The sequence below is a fragment of the Ctenocephalides felis genome, unplaced genomic scaffold (genome assembly GCF_003426905.1).
Source record: "Ctenocephalides felis isolate EL2017-DRISC unplaced genomic scaffold, ASM342690v1 CF-g0.4_SCAFFOLD_01170, whole genome shotgun sequence".
NCBI lineage: Eukaryota > Metazoa > Arthropoda > Insecta > Siphonaptera > Pulicidae > Ctenocephalides > Ctenocephalides felis.
Window position 1 is genome coordinate 15,721,267 of NW_020537324.1, and position 24,349 is coordinate 15,745,615.

Below are 24,349 nucleotides of genomic sequence, written 5' to 3' on the forward strand. Positions count from 1 at the left end.
GTTGCTCCAAGTTTTCAAGAACTTAGACTTTGTATTATACTATAAATTGTAGTTTTTAAATTGGTTCGACTTTGAAAGGCTCTTCTTTAAAAAAATGTAAATATACATTTTGCAGTATTTAAAAATACATAGTTTAGAATTAACAAAATATGGGACAAGATAATGAAGCGACATACGTTATTTTTAATTCTCTAATTCTAGGATTTATAAAAGATTTTAGACTCGCTGAAATATTGTTTTTTATTGTATCCATATGCGTAAAATATATTGAGAGTAAAGTTAGTAAAATTTAGTACAATTAAGTATTTTTATTTCATATAATTATTTAGCTCAATGTTATAACTTTATGACCGAATTTAAAATTTGTTATTAAAATAACTTTCCAAAAATAGCATTTCTAAAAATATCTTAATTCAGTTTCCTATTATATTTTGAGCTAACAATTCGCCCGTATAAATTGCTTTCTTAATCCAACGTTCAGCATTTTACTCCATTTATCTCCCACAGAGTTCGATATCATACGAGAAACCAACAATCATATTAAGGGAGCGGGTCGGTGCAGCCCACAAGCTATCATAACTTTATTTGTTATATTGCCATTTGATTGAACCGACCGATACAGGGAGATACGTCATCTTGATGACATGAAATTTGTCAAGATATTTCGGAAACAATAACAATATCAATTCAAATAGAACTCTTAAATTTTTATAATTTAACACGTTTTGATTCTTTTATTTGAAACTGACTTCATAGATTTATTGTTGATATGCCTATGAAGATGAGCGAAAGACTTTTATTTATTCTCATTTTATTGATTTTATTTCATTATTCATGAAAACAATCCCCAATTATATTTATATATGTAGATATTTAATTCTTATTTAATTTCCAAGGGGTAAGTTATAGCCATCGTAAAAATATCTAAAATAATTTTTTTTATCTTGGTGTTTTGAGGCCTCCTGAACATTTTGGCATATCTAAAACTTTTGATGTATGTGTGTGTGCATGTGTGTATGTGTAGAAAGTATCTACGATTTCGAAAGCACGGATCAACCGATTTGAATGATTAAAAAAATCGATTAACATCGTTTTGACCAAAGACAGGTCCAGTCGTTTTGGAGATACCGATCAAAAGTACTAAAAATGGTAGTTTGTGAAAGAATGATGCTTTCTATTCTATTGAAATAATTCAAAAAGCATTGGATTCCTATTGACGGAGAGTCGTACTGATTAGTTTTTGAAAAAGGAAGGATGAATTTTATATAATTTATAACAATCTAGTTTAATATTTTAAAACAATTGTTAATACTCATCGACTAAATTTTATTGATGATCTATTCACAGGCCAACAAAGAAAATGGTGCAACCGATTTTAATGCTGTTTTTAAGTATATTTGGGGCTGATTTCAAAAATGAATTGTTTTTTTCTATGAGCTTTAGTTTCCAAAAGATGATACATATGATATATAAGGAATGAAAGTACAAAATAGTAATACAATTCAGAATTTTATTTTAATGAGATATGCCTACTCGTATATACAAACTTACAAGACATTAGTTGACGCTGTGAAAAGTTCTTTTCCGTGACGACCTAGAATGGACCTGGTTTCGGCAACTTCTTTTCAAGTTCGAAACTAGAGCTGATACAAAAAAATGGTTTGCAGATTTGAAACCTAACATTTGATGCATCAAACAAAAAAAAATTTTAGGCTTGTGTTATATTTGTTATTTGAATATTTATTTACGGTACGAGAAGTTTCCACAATTTGCCTTAAGGCAGAATGCAATACAGCACTAGTTAATACGTAAATTTTAAATTAGATTCTCAAAATTCTCAAAATAATTCTATTTGAATTTAGAATGATTAACAAATCTTTCATTCATTAAAAAAAAAGTTTGCACTTAGTTTTACAAATTTTATACAATTTTATGCATCTCTTCGTGCTGACACAATACTTGCTATGAGTTCTCTGACTTTGTTACCATTTACTATATTTTTCCTCGAATTATTTTTTCCGGTCACCCTGTACTCGGCCGATGATTGGATATCCATCGTTCTCATGGTGTTTGATTCTCATCCACCATACATCTATCGTTTTGCTATGGCTTATTAGATTCCGAAGATATCATCAATGCGGCGTGCAGCGCTATTGAGACCTTAATCGCGCGCACGCAGAGAGGCGAGTTCTTTCCTTCAGACTTTAATAAACAACTTGGCTCCCTTGGGGGTTGAAGCGTAAATGGATGGCCAGGAGTTTTTAAATCGATCGCTAATTAAAGGCTTGCAAACCGAAAGGTCATTATTTGTAACAGAGAACAAAAAATAAAAGTTTTATTCTCGTATTTATAATGCTATAAATAAACAACTTCATTGTTTTACTATATCGGATATTTTTTTACAAACTGGATAGATCTGGACAAGCAATGAATTTATTTTTACATGTTTCACGCCTATTAAAAATTTAGATTTGAAATAAGTTGTATATAAAAAAAACAAAAACATTTGTGAATGTAAATAAAATTGCTAAAACTATTATTGAATTAGTTCTTAACAATTTTACAACCTAGTTTTTTCAGCTTTGCATTTTGTAGCAATTTTTAGTGATATAAATATTTGTCAAAAGAGTAAAGAGGGAAAAAATAACTTTATTCAATGAAGCTCATTATTTTGATCCTTCTTTACACTTTTTTGAAGTAGAATTAGGTGAAATCATTTACCTGTAGGATCATAGTGGCTCGTTGATAAGATCTTTGGCATTGCAACAACCGAGTTTCAGTTTAGATACTCATATCGACCAGCCCAATATCTAGCAGTTTTGTTTTTACATGAAAATATAGATTTAGATATGTTTCTGCATAAATCTTGGTACGGAACCAAATAAAATTTACACAAAATGTGTACACATTATGAAAAAATCTCTATAAAATATCTGATAATTTAATGTGCATATATCTAATAGTCCTTTTCGACCGCAAAAAGGCATTTTTTAACTTATTTTTATTGAGAGTCTATAACCGTTAGACCTACCTTTCCAAAAATTTAATCAGTTTTTTATCTTGACAATACAAGTAAAATGTTTTTTGAATGATTAAAATTGGACGCTCCGTTCTTTTAAAAACTGAGTTACCGTTTTTGGCACTTTGTGCCCCGTATCTTCAGGACGGCTAGGCCTGCCTTTGCCAAAAACTAATCAGCACGTCCTTTATGAATACGAATCGAATGTTTTTTGAATTATTCAAATCGGTTGATCCGTGTTCCCGAAATCGTCGATGAAACTGTGTATCCGCACACACACACACACACATACATTCATTTTTTCTAAGGTATGACAATATGTTCAAAAACCTTTGAAACGTAAAGATATATAAAAATTTTCATTTTCGATTTTTTTGCGATTACTACAACTTGCCCTACGGGAAGTTAATTAAAAATATCTTAATAAATAATTTTATTGATTATTTAATCAAATTAAATAAATTAAAATTAAAATAATTATTTAATTAAATAATTGAATTCTAATGATAACATTATATCATATATAGATAAATCAATTTTTGGATTATCTTTTACAAACTTGTCACAACAGTTGATTAAGCTGCTATTTTCTGATTGCTGTTTAAGAAGAATAAGACCAAAATTTTCAGTGGGTGTTAATTACTAATTATGATATTATTTCTTAAAAATAACATTATTATATAATTTATCTAAACAAATCAATTTTTCTTACAAATCGTAAACAAAATATTTTCAATAGCTAATCAGAAATTATACACAGTTTTTAATTTATGTATGTGTATATATTTTTATTTATGTGTATGGTGTGGTAATAAGTAAAAATATTTCAATAAACGATATGGACTGAGTATTATATTAAGAGGAAATAAAGCAGGATTTGCAGCAGAATCAATTTTTTAACGTATTCCTACCTAATATTTTTATAAGTAATACCCAAAAAAACTGACAGAGATTATTATAAAAGTTACGTAATTAATACGAATTAAAAGGGTAATTACGAAGAAGCTTGTCATGAATCAATTACTATTACTATCATTTTACTCATAAAACTACTGCATATTTATTGTTCAAATATAATACTAATCCTTCATCCAATTTTCGAGCGACACAATGTACATTGTACTGTATTTATTATATTCCCGTCTAAAATGAAACGCTTTTCTGTATTACCACGATACAAACGTTGTAAGTCACTGCCATGCAATATTAGATTTAAAGTCTACATCATCATTGTCTAGAAGAAAATTGACCTTTCAGAGTCCGCTTATTCACTTAGCGGCGTATCCGATATGACTGTTCCACGAGCGCACACCACATCGGCCGATGTGCACGTGAAGTCAGACAACCAACACACGCGGACACACATGAGACTTGCCGGAACAAGAATCCATTTCCCGGAATGTCTCCGGCACAATCTCGGATTATATTACGTGCTTGACTGTATGAAACAGGTGTAAACGTGGATTCAATTGATAGGTCGGGATTTGAAGCTTCGATACGCGTTTAAAATTCTCAAAATGTAATCATAATATTTGGTATATAATTACGCATTTTTAATATAAATCTTATAAATCAATTAGGAATTGAGACTTTTTATATATGAATACTGTTAAATAAAGACTGAAGCATATATTCTGACTAACAAAATTGTATTTAGTTATATATCTATCTAAAAAAATCATCATATATCAGAATCTTAGTAAGATTAAACCTACAAGGCGTCTCCACCGTATCGCGCCCTGTAAAATTTTCTAATATCCGAGGAGATAATTTAATTTTATGACTATCAAAGTAGTATAATTATCAAAGTATATAGGTTACCAAAAGAAATTTTTAATTTTGATAGATCTATACAAATGAAGTTTTTACAAAGAATGTTTCTGCTAAAGTTTTTGAGCGTAATTAATACTAATTTTGATAGAATTTGTATATACTAGAATTGAGTGTCATCTTACCTTAATGCTCCTCATTTACAAATAAATCGTTTACAGAAAATTTTGAAGAAATACATTGATAAATGCATGTCCATATTTAGAAACTTTTTAGCAATTCCTGAAAATGAAATTTCGGCAAGTTATTCAAAGAAAGAATATCTCTTATAGTTTTACAATTATAATGTACAAAATACAGGCTTACAGTTAGCCTGCTGGAACCATAAAAATTTATTTTGGGATAGCCATAAAATAAACCATATTCATGATTAATCACAAGAGCATTGAAATTAATTCCAAACCATTTAAATTTATTACCAAATCATTTCTCTGTTCCAATTATTCCAAACGCATATAAACTTTATTAAATAAGTGTCTGATATACTTTGATCAATTTTAAATTGGATTTTCCTAGAGTATTGCGGAAGCATCGACTTCTTCGATTGACATATGTAATTCATGCAATATGTATATTCGCAATATGTGCATGAAAGACAAGAAACATATTTTTCGTTTTTATATCGCCTCATTTTATAGATATTTTATATGACAAAATGTATACACCGAGTTGGAGGGAGGAATATGATAAATAATAAAATAAACGCAATTTATCGGTTTTTTATTGTAATGTATATTTTGAATGAGCACTCTAATATAGAGCCATGTAAACGAATATATATAATTCTTTAGTATAATATTATATAATACTTCGACATTAATGAGGTTCATGGTTTTACCAAGTAAAATACGTACAAATACTTTTGTTTCATATTACTTTCATTTTGTTGACTCGAAGATACATTTGTAAATAATTCTACACTATTAGGTTCTGCATTGGAAAACATCATTATCATCTCGAAAATTCACTACGAAATTGTTACAACACATTTAATTGTAAAGAAGATGGGATTTGCCATTTGGAACAAGCTGAAAAATAAAACAACTATTGTCAAATCTAGAACGGCGTTAGATTGCTTGTGTATTATATTACGAAGAGCTCTTCTGCAGAATGAACTGCTCATTGTGTTTCTGTAGGAAATGTAATACGAATAGTATTTTCTTCAGCAAAGTTATTAATTATAATTGTATGAGTTCGAGCTTTTTTATATGGTAAAAATGTAAAATATTGGATGCTTGTATATTGAAACAATTTTAATCGACCTAGTAAAATGAAATATTGTGTACTGAGAACATACCTATAATATATTGTGTTTATAATATTCTAGTCACACACACACATGTATATATATATATATATATATATATATATATATATATATATATATATATTACGATTTTTAAATTATAAGCCTCTTTTTTTCTTCAAAAACCTTTTTATTTAATTTTTTTTAATTATTTTATTTTCAATTCATTTTTTACCTTAATAACTAATGTTAGCCTTTTCAATATCAGGGCTATTATAAAAGTGTATAAATTTATATTTTTTTATTTATCAATAGTTCCTGAAAAACGTAAAATCCCACAACCCCAAAACGTTAAATAAACTGATTGAAAATCAAGCATGTTTGAAATAATTAAAAAAGTTTTTGAACTAAAAATTAGAAATATGTTAATGAATAGTTTTATAATTCAACTTTGTTTGTTTTTTCTATTATCGTTATAAGATAACTAGTGGGGCGCATGGCATCGTGCCTTAAGGCAAATTGCTGGAACTTCCCGTGTCAAAAATTATTTTTTTAAAAACGAATAACATTTTTGAAAAAAAATTGCTTCGAAAAAATTAGATTTTGGAGAAACTAAAAATTGGACAAAAAATTACTTTTTTTTGAAAAATTTTGACATATTTTGGTACATCAGAACTTTTTTTCAAAGCAATCGTACTGCTTTAACTGCATAGAGACAAAATATAAAGTGCAAAGCGTCGCGTCGCTGTCTAACGGATAAACATTGGTACGGAACCTATAGGAATGTAAACAAAATTTATACTTATTGTTAAAATCTCTATAAAATATCTGATAATTTGATGTGCATATGTCTAATGATCATTTTTGACCGCCAAATAGCATTTTTTTTACTTTTTTTGTTAGATCTCCGAAACCGCTAGACCTGCCCTCATGAAAATCAGTTTTTTATCTTGTCAATTACAAGTAAAAGATTTTTTGAATTATTAAAATCGGACGCTCCGTTCTCTTAAAAACTGAGTTGCCGTTTTCGGTACTTTTTGCCCCGTATCTTCGGAACGGCTAGATTTGTCATTGCCAAAAACTAATAAGCACGTCTCCTTATCAATACGAATCGAATGTTTTTTAAATTATTCAAATCGGTTGATACCTGTTCCCGAAATCGTCAACAAAAAATTGTATCCGAACACACACACATACATGCACATAAGAAGAAGAACACACATACATCCATTTTTTCTAAGGCATGCCAAAATGTTCAGAAAGTTTTGAAACGTAAAGATTATAGAAATTTTCATTTTCGATTTTTTTGCGATTACTATAACTTACCCTACGGAAAGTTAATAAAATAAACTAAAAAATGAAAAGCCCAATATGAGAAGATGTAGACAAAAAAATTAAACAGTAATTAATAGTATTAATTTATGGTTACCGATTTGAAATTCGAATTCTCTAACCCCACTCTCACTCCATATCTAATCTTATATTTTCATTTATTCCATTCTTATTTGTGTTAACACAATTGCATGAGCATGTACTCTCAGAAACAGCGAACTGCAGATTATTTCCTGTTACACAAGAAATCCTCCGCTATCCGGATCGAGGAGGTCTAATAAGCTCTTTTGGCGAACGGCGAACGGCGCTCTACACCGGCGAATTACACCTGCGAAATGCGCCCGTGGCCGCGCCGGCGAAATACACGCGCGCTACTGAAAGATTTATTATGTGAGCGCGCCGCCGTTAAAAAGTTTTAGGCCAAATCTTTCCAGTGTAAAAAACATGTTCAGTCGAATTCTTATGGAGGGTATAGAGGGAATAATTTTGTTATTGTTTCGTTATTGTTTCGTTATTGTTGGTTCAATATAATAGACTTTATAAATAACTTTGAATATAGAATCAATATTAAGTATTCTGTGAAATTATTGTTATTGATTGTTTTAATTTTTACTTAGGAGGAGTCCGTTAATCACGTGTGGTTTTTTGCGGGAGGGGAGGTTTAAAAAAATCACGAAATTTCACATGGGTGAAGAAGGGGTATAGTAAGATATCACGTGTATTTATTTTTTACCTATTTTTTTTTAAAATCCAAACATTTAAAAATAAATACTACAATTTTACAATTTCTTCTCGTAAGTAAATATACACGTGATGTTTGGTGGGGGGTAGTAATTTTGAATATCACCTCGTATCACAAAGGGGGAGGGGGAGGCCAAATATCTTTAAAATAACGATCACGTGATTAATGGACACCCCCTTATCTGATTACATTTTCTAAAATATTTATTAAGTTAAATTTTGTGTTTTAGTATTTGCTCCTAAACTGTTGAATCTACGAATTTTCACTGTGTCCACGAGTTTCAAAATATTTTATTTATTACATGCTAATAGAAAATAAAAAATAGATAGATAAGCAGAGTAACAGTATTAAATGGTACACAGGTAAACAGATAATCAGGTAGAAAAAATAGAGAACAAGATAACATGTAGACAAATCCACTGGTAGACTGACGAACTGATATATGCAATAGTAAGTTGGTCAACAAGTAGACAGGTAGGCTGGTAAACAGTTACACAATTATATATAGGATAGGTAGACAGGTGAACATATCGACTTAAAGATAGGTTAACAGGTATCGATATTGTGGTATAATAGATATTGTGAGAAAAAAGCAACATTTTTTGAATATATAAACAAAAATAGTTCTTTTATACTAACTTATTTCACAATGTTTTTTAAATTTAAGTTTTTGTCATTTATGTAAAAAAAACTGTTGAATTTTTCATCAGAATACAAATAATTTTGATTTTTGATTGAATTTCAAAAATTCAGTTTTCTTCGAAAGCTTAAAATGATTAAGTTTTAGTTTTAGTAGAGTTTTATAATAATGAAATAAAAAATGGCTATCAGAAAGACAATTTGAAGTAAAATTAATATTAAAAAAGCTGATATATGTACTTATGAGCTGGTCAACAAGTAGATAGGTAGGCAGGTAAACAGGCGGGTAATTATATAGGTGGATAGGTAGACAGATGAACACATTGACTGAAAGATAGGTAAACATATGGACTGGCAGACTGGTAGATAGGTAGATAAGTAGACGAGAATAGGCAGACAGTGAGACACATATATAGGTAAATCGTATATAAATAGAAAAATATTGACAAAATCTTTTATACAAAATTTTTTGCACTTATCGGGAAGTTCATGCACTTTTCTACAAGACAAAATGGTACTCACGACTAGTTTATTTAAGGATTTGTGTTTTGTCTGAGATTATTAAATAATAGTAGTTTTAGAGTTGACATTGGTATAAATATTTGCCTTCAAAAATTTTATGCTGAGGAGATAACATTAAAAAACAATTCTTTTAGAATTTAAAGTGTTCTTAAAAATTAACATTCCAAAATTCTTGATTCTAAATAATTTCTATAATTTTTATCATTATTTTTCCTCTCCCTCATTTACTCCACTCCTATCATTCTTGCGTTGAAAGAATGCGATTTTTCAATTAAAACTTTAATCAATTCCGATAGAATCGAATAAATCTAATTTAAAAAAAATACAGGATTATGTGTATCCGTAATCTCTCGGAACAAAACCGCTCAATAGTAGTACGAATTCAATAATGCTTTTAAATCGCATGAAGCGTCGTGTCCATTTCAGTCCAAGCCGAGAAAAGTAGTATTTTCCCAGCTGTCCTTATAGCTCGCAGATATTTTGTATTGTGTTATTCGTATCAGTTCCTCCTCGTTCGATAAGAATAAAAACAAAAGTGAGAATAAATTCTAAACACGAGCAACTGTTCTGAGAACAGTATTGTTCCATCAACGAGCTACGGAAAGTATTAGGTAGCCACCATGCGAAACATGTAGGAAATAAACTAGAAAGTGAGTTTCATTAGATCAGCATCTAGTCTCGCATGTTGCAGCTGGTGCTAATATATAATGTAAATCTCATTTTAACATTTTTATCCAGAGTAATAAAATATTTTCAGATTTTTAAATATTTCATATAAGTTTATGAGTTACAAGTTTTAATAAATTAACATCAAAAATCTATTTTGCCAATTACAAGCATAGTTCACACATATTTTTTTACTAGTAGATAATATTTGTTATTTAATATAAAAAACATTGTACAATAGATAGATTTTTTTTGGTGCTAAGCCAGTAGATATTATGAGAAACTAGCAAAATATATAAGAAAACTTAGTTACTACATTCCAATTTGTTTTACAATAGTTTTTTAGTTTGAGCTTTTGTTATTTATGTAAAAAACTGTTAAATTTTCTGTCAGAATTCACATAGTTTTGATTTTAAAAAAAATTCCTACCCTACTTCCCGTAGGGTAAGTTATAGGAATCGCCAAAAATCTAAAATGAAAATTGTTGCATATCTTTAATTTAAATAGCGTCTGAACATTTTGGCATACCTTAGAAAAATCGATGTGTGGGTGTGTCCATGTATGAATACAATTTTTGGAGCATGGAGCAATGGATCAAATAAAGTCCATAATTTTTTAGGAAAACAATTGTGAATATTCAATGAAAATGTTAATACAGTAACCAAAACTTGAAGCTTATTAGAATAAAATAAATGAAAATAATAAATAGACATTTACGATGAAATCAGAAGCGAAGCAAGCCTAGGAGCTTTTGTGAAAGTTTCTTTGCTAATCTTCGGGAAGGCTAAGGAAACTCACAAAATGAATAAACTGCATAAAATTAAAAGAAATATTTATTCTTAATTATGAAATAAGTCACTGATAATGATATGTCACTCTTTTAAAAGAAAATCAAACAATTCAAATTAAATATAAGTAGTTCTTGCCTTTTCTAAGAAAACTGATTTATAGATTCTAAAATTTTAGATTTTATTAGAATCTAAAGTTTTTCTAAAATTTTCTTTTATATTGCTTCTGTACTTTTGAGTTTCTCGTGTAATTGATACTGTAAAATTATTTGACTATAATATTGGCAATCAAGATACAATAAAATTCCATAAAATATTCTTACATGAAAGAGAAAAAACTTTAGTAAACAGGAAAAAGGAACAATTTTAGTATCACACCGTGGGAAGAAATCTAGAGTTATTAAAAATATTTAACTTTTTTATAAATTAAACTATATAACATATTAAATCAAACAAAATAATTGAACTTTCTTCGATTAGATTATGTCCAGATTTCAAATTAAATTGCTTAGTGTTTTAATTTGAACTCCAATTCAAAAAGAGTTTTAAATGTTTAGCTTTAAAAAATGTTTGAAACTTAAGTTTCAAATATATAAGACACTCAAAGGAATTTATTCTTATTTATTAATTCAAATTTACATATTTATTTTCACTATATTATCAATATCCCCTCTATCAATTTCAGAAAGCGGTGCCGCCACGATGAAGATGAGCAAAGTTAGTAATCAGACGAATTCTCAGGACCCGCAAGCCGTGAGCTCGCGCGTCTTCGTCGGCAACCTGAACACGTTCCAGTGCAGCAAAACCGACGTCGAGCGAATGTTCCAGCGGTACGGACGTCTTGCAGGTCAGTGATTGGAAATTAGAAATTATTTGCTTATCAGTTTATATATATATATATATATATATATATATATATATATATATATAATTGTAGATAAAAACATTACCTTGTCTCATGATATTAGCCATTCATATAATAATTACTCTTGAATTTTACGGCGGCAACTCGCCTGTAAGCCACACCGTTTAAAATACGAGGTTGCGATATATGACAAAAAAACTAAGAATTTTGAGACCTTTCTAACGATATAATATTTTGTATAGTTTTTCTATAAAAATATCGAATAGTGTAAATAGTTGCTCAAACCTAACCGTACTTTGCCTTTCAACATTTGAATATACACACAGACTCTACAAGCTAAACGGCTAAAAATACGAAAAAAATTAACAATATCAATTTATTAATCAATATTAATAATCAATAGTTTATTGATATGCACAATTGCATATAAAATCGTATATAAAACACTAAGAAGGAGCACCTCAGGTTACCCTTCTCGTATATTGATGAAACTTTGCATGGTGATAGAGTTGATAGTCAAACCAAACATTTAAAATATATAGGACTATAAGAAGTGGTTTCAATTATAAAAATTAATTACAAGTTTATCTAGTAAAACAATTTAAACATATACTCATATCACTTGGAAGTTATGTTTGATTGATCAAGTTAAGTTATTTATCATTCGTATGATATTCAATAGCCTATTGATATGTACAATTGTGGATAAAATTGTATATAAAATGCGAACAGGGAGAACCTAAGGTTTACAACATTTTGATGAAACTTTGCATGGTAATATAGTTGATAGCCAAACCGAAAAGTTTAAAATATTATAGTGAGAAGTTGTTTAATTATAAAAATTATTAAAATTTTGAAACAAAGACCAATAAGTACACCTGCAATCTTTCGTATTAATGTCTCAATAGCTCATTGTTTTATACTTTTTCTTCTTTTTATTATTAGTAAATATTATCTTATTTATCTTCAATGCTTGTGCTAAATGGTATTATTTGTCATACGTACGATAATCAATAGTTTATTGACCTGGACCTTCGTTAATATTTAATGTATAATTTATGATTCTACTATAGAACATACATTTAATGATGCTCCGGTTTTATTATATTACAAAACAAAATAATTTAGGTATTGTATAAGTTTTTCATATTGATAAATAGATAATATAATGAAAATTGTATATCTACTCATTGTCAGTGGTCTGAAAAATTGATCAGACTGATAAAACGGGAAAGATAGTGCAGTAATCGATTAAGCATATTAATAGAAAAATTTAATTATTAGTTATTTTAAACAAAGCTAATTATTCTATATATTAGTATTTCTTGAAATCTCTCTGCATTAAAGTATTTTGTACTAAATAAGTGGACGGGAGTTTTGCTGAACATAGTCAGATAGTTGTTTGTTTGATATGTGTTATTTGATCGGTTTTTACAAAATAATTGCTCAAAGTCAAATCAAGCCTTTGTACCCCGCCCTACCCTAATGCATAATACTTCGAATGCATCATTGCATACATATTCGAATTATAACCTTAAAATCCAGTATCTCCTAACAAAATAGCATAATTTATCACATGACTTAATGTAATATCTCTCTACCAAAATTTCAAGGAAATTACATAACCTCTATCCAATGATCTATATAAGCGGTAGATTATTAATAACGTGGTGTTTTTATATTATTAATATATATTTATCTCTTCAAACAGATAGCGTGCGCGTTGATCATAAAATAGTTTACATCAGTTTTCAGCTTAACGCTTATAATAATATCCGTTCCGAAATAGAGTTTATTTGATTACTCCTTGAATGTTTACTAAAATATAAATATATCGTCGATAGATTCGCTGTATCGATCTCGTTTGCATTTTAAAAAGATCACGTCCCACAGCGGACGTCGCACAATCTCTTCCTTCGAATTCTGTTACGTATTCCATTACTCATAATCGATTTTCTCATGTCATAAAAAACTAACTGCAGATTATAGGATATTTGTAATATATATTTATACATATACTTTAGCATGTTGAAGATTCACAGCTACGGCTTTCCTCCTAAATCGCACTAATATTATTAATTTATTAGTTAATGTGATAAAATGATCATTTCAAAAGTTTATTTATTAATATTTCATGGATCTGCTATTGCAAATAAATTTATTGTTAAACATCATATATACCACTATCAAAATTTAGAATAAATAACATTATCATTTTCATTTGTATAATTATATAATTAGAATAAATAGTATTCACGATGGATCTGAATTAATATCGCGTGGTGTATCAATTCGAATTATGAAAATCAATTGCCCAAACGTAAAGGCTTTTATACATTATTTACAATTCTATACAATTGAATTGAAATAAATAAGCTTATGTATTTGATTGATTATGAGTATTAATAATAATCAAGCAAATATTTCATGATGGAATGTATCCAAAATATTGATTGTGAAATGACAATATTATTTCAGGAGGGCAAAAGCAGAAATAGTATTTTATAGTAAAATAACATGTGATAATTTTGGAAAATTAGGATTGACACTAAACTTTAATAAACAGCAGCCTGATTACTATTTTTTTCGAAATGACCAAGTCCTAAATCGATCAGGATACCATTCGCGTAACATCAAATATGCAATAATATTAATCTGAATAGCACATATATCAATGATCATCAATTGATCATAAACAAATACATAACTCCATTGGTTATTTAAATACGTGATTTTAATGGTTTCATTGCCATGAATTAATTTTGGATATACATATCAAAATAAACAACGTTTGAGGAGACAAATGCAAAATCAAACAACCAGCGATTTTACGAAATACGAAATTTGAATTATATATAATGCTGTATATATATATACTCATATTTATATACAAAATAAATTTTCAATCAAATAGTTCTATACTACTTTTGAAAAATAGCAAGCATAATTCTTTTTGTTCCACTGATTCAGTATAAATTATCTTAATGTCGAGGGATTTTAATAAGTACCTATATAAAGAATAAATTAACGTTATGTATTTGTTGTGAATTATCATTTGTAAAAAATATATTAAATTGTATTTTTCAATTAATGTGCCTAATCGATTTCTACACTTTCTTTCTCGTTTTATCAGTCTGATCAATTTTTCAGACTACTAACAATGAGTAGATATACCATGTTCATTATATTATCTATCTATTAATATGAAAAACTTATATAATACCTAAATTATTTTGTTTTGATAAAACCGCATCATTAAGTGTATAATCTATAGTAGAATCATAAATTATACCTTAAATATTAATGAAGGTCTAGGTCAATAAACTATTGATTATCATACGTTTGACAAATAATACCATTTAGCACAAGTATTGACAATAAATAAGAAAATACTTACTGAAAAATGTAAGAATAAAATAATAAGCTATTTAGTAAGGTGACCTTAAGCTGATTCTCCCTTGTAGAAATTTCATGCTTTTCCAAAAATTTGTCACCTGGTCCTTTTTCATCCATAAGAGGAGTAAAATAGGGCGGCCAGGGGGACATCAGGTCCAATGTCTTATTTTGAATTTTAAAGAGTTTTTGCGGAGGTAATAACTATATTATACAACAATGCAAAATATAAATGACATGGGTACATTTTTTTCATAGATAACACTGCATATAACCCTGATCTAGCATTTTGTCAGAAATATTTATTAGCAGAGTTGGAATAACAATTATGTCAACTTATTTCTTGTCAACATGTCATTTTTCACAATATATTACTTTTTCTTTTTTTTATCTTATTGTTACACCTTTGCCATGGTAGGAGCTCAGTTGGTCCATTTTACCTCAGCCACATGCAGCTCTTATAGAGGTATATAAAACATATATTGAAAATAACTTAAAATTAACAATAACTGTTATAAAACAAATAATGTTAACATGTAACTTGATTTTAACTTACTTACTATCTCATTTTTATTAAGGTCTCGTAAACTAAACAATAGTGCTCATAACCAAAAAACTAACAACGAAAGAAAATACTTTCGTCATAGATTTTCGAACAATGGCTTTTATCTCCTGATAGCGACGTTGCTTGATTTATACATCTTTTTCCCTCTACTTTAAAATAATGTTGTTAAAAAATCCTAACTTTACTCCTTAATTAATTACATACATATTTTTTAATAAAAATCAACGAACTAAATCAATGTTTGTGATTATTTAAGTATTCAATCATTGAACCTTTTTACTCGTGGACCTTCAAATCTCGCTCTACTTCATATTACAACCACATTCCATATTTATCTTATTATTAGTCTCATTTGGCTGAAAGCTCTGTTTACAGTAGTAAGTTATTTGTAAATGTGCATCTATCCGATTGCAATAGTGTATTTATGTTTTCAAAATTTACTTAAAACCATTCCAAATATCACACATGAAAATATTTTTGGCATTTTATTAAATTTCATCAAGTATATGTTTTCGCTTCTACCAAATACATATGATCATATACCCTCGTATTCATAATAATGGCACATGCGACGTTAAGATCACTCCGTTATAAAAGCTTTCTAAAGGGATTCCGAGCCATGCAAATTGACAGCATAATTCTATAATTTTATGATTCACTTTTTCGTCTCTCCCCATGTTCACTTCACTTTGCGCCACTCAACTGAATCGGAAGCGCTACGCCGTGGTCTACGAGGATTCGCACAATGCGCACATGTAGGGAAACGATTTAGAAAAAAAGGTGGAGGCGATAACATACATTAATTCATTTTTTGCATCCGTATAAGTTTTTTTATTAATTTTATTCTGTAATTTATTTTATATAAACAATAAGGAGAGATTGCTTGCAATAAATAATTTACAATGTTAACTAAAAATAACATTCAAAGGCGAATCTACTAGGTATGCCAAAAGTAATTTATATTTTATTATAATTTGTGTATTATAATAAGTTTTGTATTTGCAATATATTGGCATTTAATTACATACATATTTAAAAAAAATCAATGAACTAAATCAATGTTTTTATTAATTTGTTTTAAATCATTGTGTCTCAGAATAAAGTATTCTCTACATGTTTGACATTTTACTATTAAAAAATTTTTTTTATTTTATTTTCAATAGCAATCAGTATACATGACAATTCTATGAGCTATTTGGCTTTATGTCATTTACTCGCATACATACACACACACTTTCAAACACACATATAAATTAATCTGATAAATATTATATTGTTAGTTAGAGAATCACTTCAATAAGTATTAAAAGACTTATTTGTACTGATTATTATAAAACAGAAAACAAAATTTTTTGCCAATTTTGTATTATTTTTTAAAAAAAAATTTCCTACTGCTGAATGCTTCTACACATCTAGAGAATCTTTTAAATCGTAGTTTGACAATTTTGCAGTAGATAAAATAAACAATTTAATAAACTAGTGGACCGTAATTTTTTTTTTTTTAAGTTTCAACAGTTTTCAATGATTTGAAAATATTAGTTATTTAAATTAATGATTTTTTTGAGAATTTTTAAGAATATTTCATATCTTTAGAATTACGACTTTTTTTGAAAATTTGTGAAATGTTTTTCTTGAAATTTTTGACTCGACTTGATCCATACTATCTAGGAAATTTGTTCCGACTTTTTTGAAAATTTTGTAAAATTTTTGACTCGACTTGACTTGACTATCTAGAAATTTGTTTGAGCTATATAAGTGAATTTTAAACATTATTATATCTAGGTACGAAACTCAAAAAAATGGCAGAAATATTTTAATATTATCAAAATCTATGATTTTAATCGGTCGATTTTTTTCTCACATACTGAATTGCCATTATTTGCATATTCGAAACGGCTACACTTGGCTTTGCTAAACACTAATCACCATGTCTCCGTGTCAAAACGAATATATTATTTCTAGAATCATACAAATCTGTTGATCCGTGCTCTTGAAATCGTGAACTAAAATAATATATACATACATACTAAACATACACACATATACATTTTTTTAAAGTTATGGTTCAGAAGACTTAGAAATGTTAAGAAAAGCAAAATTTTACGATTTTTTACCCGACTTACTCTACGGCAAGTTACACTAAAGCTAAAGCCATACGCAACAGACAATATTTGTGTAATATTCGTTATGAAATAAAATTATATATCTACTAGAAACTTGGTATTAAAATTTGGTAAAACAAAGTCAAATGTCTAAAAAAATTAATTAACCTAAAAAAAAACCTTAATTTTTATTGTTCACACCTTTGCCACGGTAAAGGTTTAATTGAGCCTTTTTATCTCACCCACATGTAAGCTATTATATAGAGGTTATATGAAAACATCTGTTGAATATAACTTAAAATTAACAATACCTGTTATAAAACAAATACCCCCATTTTACTTGATTTTACCTTACAACCTTAATTTTATTAAGGTCTCGTGAAGTAAACAACAGTGCTCATAAACAAAAAAACTACAAAGAAAGAAAACTGTTTTTATAGATTTTAAAACATTGCCTTTTATATCCTAATAGTTGCTTGATTCAAACAACAGACAAAATTTGTTTGTTATGAAATAAAATTATATATTTACTTGAAACTTGGTATTAAAATTTGGTCAAAACAAAGTCAAATGTCTAAAAAAATTAATTAACCTAAAAAAACGTTGACCTCTAGAATTCTTTTTGCCTGATTTCTGATCCAAGATAATTACTATATTTCACCCAAAAAATGTTTAAAAATCCTCACTAGCACTCGTATTATATAGTTTAGACATTGTACATGGCAACTGAGGGAGAGTGATAAAGTAGATATTGAATTGGTTTTCTCTCAGCCCATTACCCCGTCTACGGGTACACAGTGTACGGGTGTACGGCAGCTTATGAACACGAGTTCAGAGCAGCTATGACATGAAACATTACTTTGTGCGTAAAGCGATTTGTTTACTTCGCGTACCCGTCATCGAATCCGTCGAAAAGCAACCGGGCCAACGATTCCGATTTTAAGATTCGAGAAAGAAATCCGCGGAAATTAAAAGCAATGACGCGGAGTGAAGGAGTTGTAGGAATCGATACAGCGGGGCAACGAGGTTATGACTCTTGAAAATGGTATGGTAATGGACTAATGGTATTAAAACGAAACTTATTGAACACATAATAAATGATATTAATATAAATACTTTATTTTTTTTCTATACTATTTAACCAACTGTTTTCCATTAAACTTAAATAGAGTATGGCGGGGAGCAAAGGTCCAAATATATCGGCATGAATTACCCCAAATAGGGTAAAAATGGTATTTTGGGGTAAAAAGAACGTATTTTTAATTGATATTTTTTGTAGTTGATGTAGTTGACCGTGTGAGGGTAGTCTCTCTTTGCCAAGTTAGACAAAAATATTGTATGATGTATTGTAAAATGCATCGCATTGTATTATGCAAAATTTCCAGTGAATTCCTAATAATAGAAATGCTTTTTTATAGTAAATTTCTAATGATAGGAAAATGTTTTTTTACCATTTTTTAAATTTATCTCTCTCCTTTTACGCCATAGGGTTTCACTGAATGGTAGCTACAATATTCTATACCAGTGGTCGGGAGACAGGCATGAATTACCCCAAATGGGGTAAAATAGAATTTTTGGAGTAAAAAAACGTATTTTTAATTGATTTTTACTGTAGATGATGTAGTTGACCGTATGGGGGTAGTCTCTCTTCGTCAACTTTGCCAAAAATATTTTTGAGTAGTGATTAAAAAGGTTCCCAGATCACTGGTCTATACCATATAAACTGCATCATATTATTTTATGTAATATTCCCAGTGACTGCCTAATTATTGAAATGTGTTTTTCTTTTGAATTTCTAATTATAAAAATGTTTTTTGACTATTTTTGTTAAGTTTGTCATCTGTCTTTTTTTACCCCATAGAAGGAGTAAAATGGCATAGCCAGTCGGCAAACAGATCCAAAATCTTATTTTTAATTTTAAAGGAACTTTATTAAATATTGGCTACAATATTTAACTACTGCAAATCTAAATTTCATGGAAGCATTCATTACAGAGGTAACGCTGTATGTAACCTTGATCTAGTATTTTGACCGAAATATTCATTAGCAGAGTTGGTATAACTATTAATTAAATGTAGCTTTTGTAAAATTGCTTTTTTATCTAAAGTTTTTCTTTACTATGTTTCTTGCTCACACCTTTGCCAGCGTGAAGGTTCAGTTGGTCCTTTTTACCCCACCCAAGTAAAATTTCACTTAAAAATAACAAAACATACATCCCATGAAATGGTTTAATAACGTTCAATGAAGAATTAAAACTAAACAACAGTGCTCACAACCAAAAAATCTAATAATGAAAGAAAATACCTTTGTTATGGATTTTTAAACATTTCGTGTGCCTCCTTATAGCGAAGTCGTAAAATTTAAGGTGATGGCTGGTAATACAAATTTACCCCCTACTTTTAAATATTGTGGTTAAAAAATCCTAAATTTTCTTATTTTTAAGATATTGGTGGTGGAACTTTTAAACCCCTCTCTACCCTATGTATACTTCATGATGGTTTAACGTATTTGGTTCGCCAAAACAAACCGCCTACATATTTCATTATTATTTATTTTTAAACAGTATGAGAAGTTCAGACGGTGAAAAAACCTCTTGTGTTACATGACAAATGAAATATGAAAACAGAACAAGATTTTACAAAACAAATGCATCGTACCAGAAGCTGATGTATATATAGCAAAAATCGAATCTACAAGAAATCTCCGTAAGACGATTGGCTCGCTCGGTTGGGAATAATGCCCTTGGCTTATTCATTTTGTTCGGGAAAAGAGTAAAAAGTTTTTCGCGTTGTCTTAGGTAAAATGATTTTCTAAGATAATACCCCATTTCTACATGAAGAAATACCAAGATATACATCTCGTCTGATGAGAAACTTAACTTCGATATCTTAATACTGTTATTTCGTCTTTTGATTCTTTTTTCCATTTCACATTTCGTACAAGTTCGCTGTCGCACGAATAAATCAGTATAATCGAAAAATGTTCTTTTATTCTAAGAAACGATTTTACTATGATTTATTTTTGAATTTTGAACGAAACGGATGGAAAATGAAAATTGATAAATGATATTGAAATCATTTAAAACTCCTCTTTACATTACTCTGTTATTATTTTAAGTCTTATATTGTTTTCTATATCTCTACTAATAAAAATGTATGTATAAAATATGTTTACAACGATAGTTATAAATTTCTAAGTAAAATCAAATACTTTGCAGTTTCTTGTTACTAACGCAACCAGAGGAATTCGAACCCTTGTCGTCAACCCGAACTATATTGACAATTGAATTCTGAATACCAATGTTTACCGAACCGAAAAAGAATAAACTGTTGATATGTATTGCAAATTCTCTGTCGTCTGCGTCTGTTTATATCTCATATGTGCTTAGATCTGTTTTATATCCTATCTGATGTGATACACGATTTTGGATTACATTCGGTTTAGTTGAATTTGGAGTAAAACTTATAAACATGGAGAAACGAAGACTGATATGTTGTCGTGAGATTTTTTAGTTTTTGTAGATACGATATATGTTTTAATTAGTACCACAGTATCGATAATATCACAATATTTCAGTAATAGAACCCGTAGGGTAAGTTATTGTAATGGGGCGAAAGTCGAAATTGAAAATTTTTACATTTCTCGACGTTTTGCAGGTTTCTGAACATTTTGGCATACCTCAGAAAAAATGGATGTGTGTTTGTGTATGTATGTATGGATACAAATTTCCAGTCTCGTTTTCGGGCGCACGGATCAACCGAATTGAATGGTTCAAAAAATATTTGATCCCTATTGATAGGGAGATGAGCTGATTAGTTTTTGGCAAAGGCAGGTCCAACAGTTACGGAGATAAAGAGCAAAGAGTGCAGAAAATAGAAATCGAGTTCTTGAGAGAACGGAGCATCCGATTTGAATGATCTAAAAAACATTCAATTAGTAATGATTGGGAGAAGTGTTTATTAGTTTTTGGCAAAGGCAGGCCCAGCCATTTCGAAGATACGGAGCTGAATGTGTAAAAAATGGCAGTTTTTGTGAGAACTAAGCGTCCGATTTAAATGATTCAAAGAACTTTCTGCTTGGATTAACAAAATAATTGATTTTGCAAAAAAAAAATTCTTGTTTCAACTTTTTTTTCTTTTTTTTCAAAAAAAATATTTTGTATATCGAAAATAATTCAGATTTTATTTTTAATTTTGACTATAGTTCTAATATATTTTAAACTAATAATTTCAACTTTGCAATTCAGTTTATATAATTCTTATAAATATTAGACAATGTTACAATATTAATAATAATCTATTTGAAAACATTTAGTATTCAGTATTTATATTTTGTTACGGTACGGGAAGTTCCAGCAATTTGCCTTAAGGCACGATGCCATGCACCCCACTAGTTTTTCTTTTTTTTGCATAAATTGAATTCTTCTAGCTCAAAAAGATTTGTTGCGTGATTTTTATCAAGCATATTATTACGGTCCAACTACACCTTCCTTTGAATATTTTGTCATATAATTTTTTAGTCTATATAGATACACAGTTTGTTTTAATTAGTGCTTACTATAGATGATATTGATAGTGATAGAAATACTCTAGCTCATAGAGATTTGTTACACGTTATATGTATAATATTATTATGTCCTAATTAGGGATATACTTTATTTCATTTATAACAAATATTACAATTGAATTTTTATTATTGTTTTCAGGAATTTCTATGCACAAGGGTTATGCCTTTGTGCAGTTTGGAAATCCATTTGATGCAAGAAGTGCTTGTTTAGGAGAAGATGGCAGGACAGTTCTTGGACAAGTCTTGGGTGAGTTTTTTTTTTTATTTATGAATTTAATCCAATCACTCCGAGCATCGCTAATAGACTTATATGCCCCCTGTGCGTACGAATTTGCTTCTATTGTTCAATATTTATCATTTTACGTTTATTTATTTAGAATTCTTATTAGTTTTTTACAAGTGGAATTCTGAATTTTAAACATATTTTTATTAATAATTATTGGAAACTCTTTGAATATGTTGCGTATCAAATACTTTGGTGGCATGCTGGCTCGTACAGCAGTGTCGTTCCTGCATAGTACATTTTTGCAGTGAAAAAGTTACGAATGATAATGCAGCATACAATGTGTTATAAAAAGTATAGCGAATCTACAATAATTCTTCTCTATCTGCCACAAGAAAATTATTATGTAAGTAACAAAAATTTTGAGCAACACCCTTTTTAATAAATCTCAACGATATACAAATCTCATTCGGCGTGGTAGATACATTGTAGAGTTGTGTCATGCGATATGTTATCAAATTTCCCGCCTCCGTAGCCGGAACTGGGAACCGGAATCGGTACATACAGAAAATTATTCGGACAGTGTGCTCGGATAGCATACGATTGCAGAATATTTGCAGTAATACAACAAATTTATGCAAATGACAGAGATCCTAAATAACACACCGCGCTTTGCTGATTATGCACTAGCTTATGTGAATCGTTTAGAAGGGTCTTGATTTAATATGGCAAGCGATGAATTATTTTTTATTCTTAGAAAGGAAATGTACAGGCATGCAAAGAAAATTTCTATTATTTAGAAGTTCTATTATTTTCCATGCACACGAGTGGATAACGAAAGTAGTAGAAAATATAAATAACATACAAGATATTAATTTTATGAATGTATTAATTACGTTATAAAATTCCAACTCATTCATAAAATCAATAGTCTACATATATATAAAAATAAGTCGGGTTTTCCTTCCTGACGATTTAACTCCAGAACGCACGAACCGATTTCGACAATTTTGCATTCGTTGGAAAGGTCTCGGGCTCCGCAAGGTTTATAGCTAAGAAAATTAGTGGTGCATGGCATCGTGCTACTTAGAAAATCATTGTTTTTTACATGGGCAGTTACACGTTGCCTGCTCACGAGTTAGAAAACCATCCGCTTTGTTTGTGTTAAAGTCAGACAAACAAAACAAATCAACAAAAAATGTGGTTTACCAACGAGCACTTCAATGAAACGGATAATTTGCGAATTCACTTTCATTTACTAGAGAAGAGAAGTTCAACTAAAAAACACTTTATTTTTGTAATCGAAATAAATTCATTACTGTTGTGCAATAAAATCAATTTTTTTTTTTTCAAATATAAAACAAACAAAAATTTTTTCATCTTTCTCACTAAACCATCTGGTGGCGAAAAGGAGTTCGTCGGGTGTGCTAGTTATATATATAATTTCTAATACTAATAATCAAGACCAGATTTATATTCTTTATAATCGTATTCGCGAAAAAAACGAAAATGAAAATTTTTGCATATGTTTAAGTTTCAAGATCTTCTGAACATTTCATCATACCTTAAAAAGAATTGAAGTATGTGTCTAGTATGAGTTTGATTCAAAAATTTTAGAATGCTGATTAGTTTTTACAATGGACTTGGATGAGACAGGTCCTGCTGTTTCAGTGATACAAAGAAAATAGTGTAAAATCTCTACAAATCGATAAAAATATTCACAACAGCACACATTTTTTTGATTTAATAAATTTACGTTCAAATTGCAATTACGCTTTCAACTTTCTCTAGGGTGAATTATAATAATCGCAAAAATCGGAAATGAAACTTTTTATATAAATTTACGTTCCA

At 29.1% G+C, this 24,349-nt stretch overlaps 1 protein-coding gene across 1 annotated transcript in view; it reads left to right on the forward strand.

Annotated features, from left to right (window-relative positions):
• Positions 1 to 24,349, forward strand: part of LOC113366899 (heterogeneous nuclear ribonucleoprotein C-like) — a 390,018-nt gene that overhangs the window by 308,681 nt on the left and 56,988 nt on the right. Inside the window, exons 3-4 of the mRNA XM_026608545.1 lie at positions 11,470 to 11,631; positions 22,415 to 22,522. Coding sequence (XP_026464330.1) covers positions 11,470 to 11,631; positions 22,415 to 22,522 — 270 coding nt within the window. The remainder of the gene's footprint in view (positions 1 to 11,469; positions 11,632 to 22,414; positions 22,523 to 24,349) is intronic.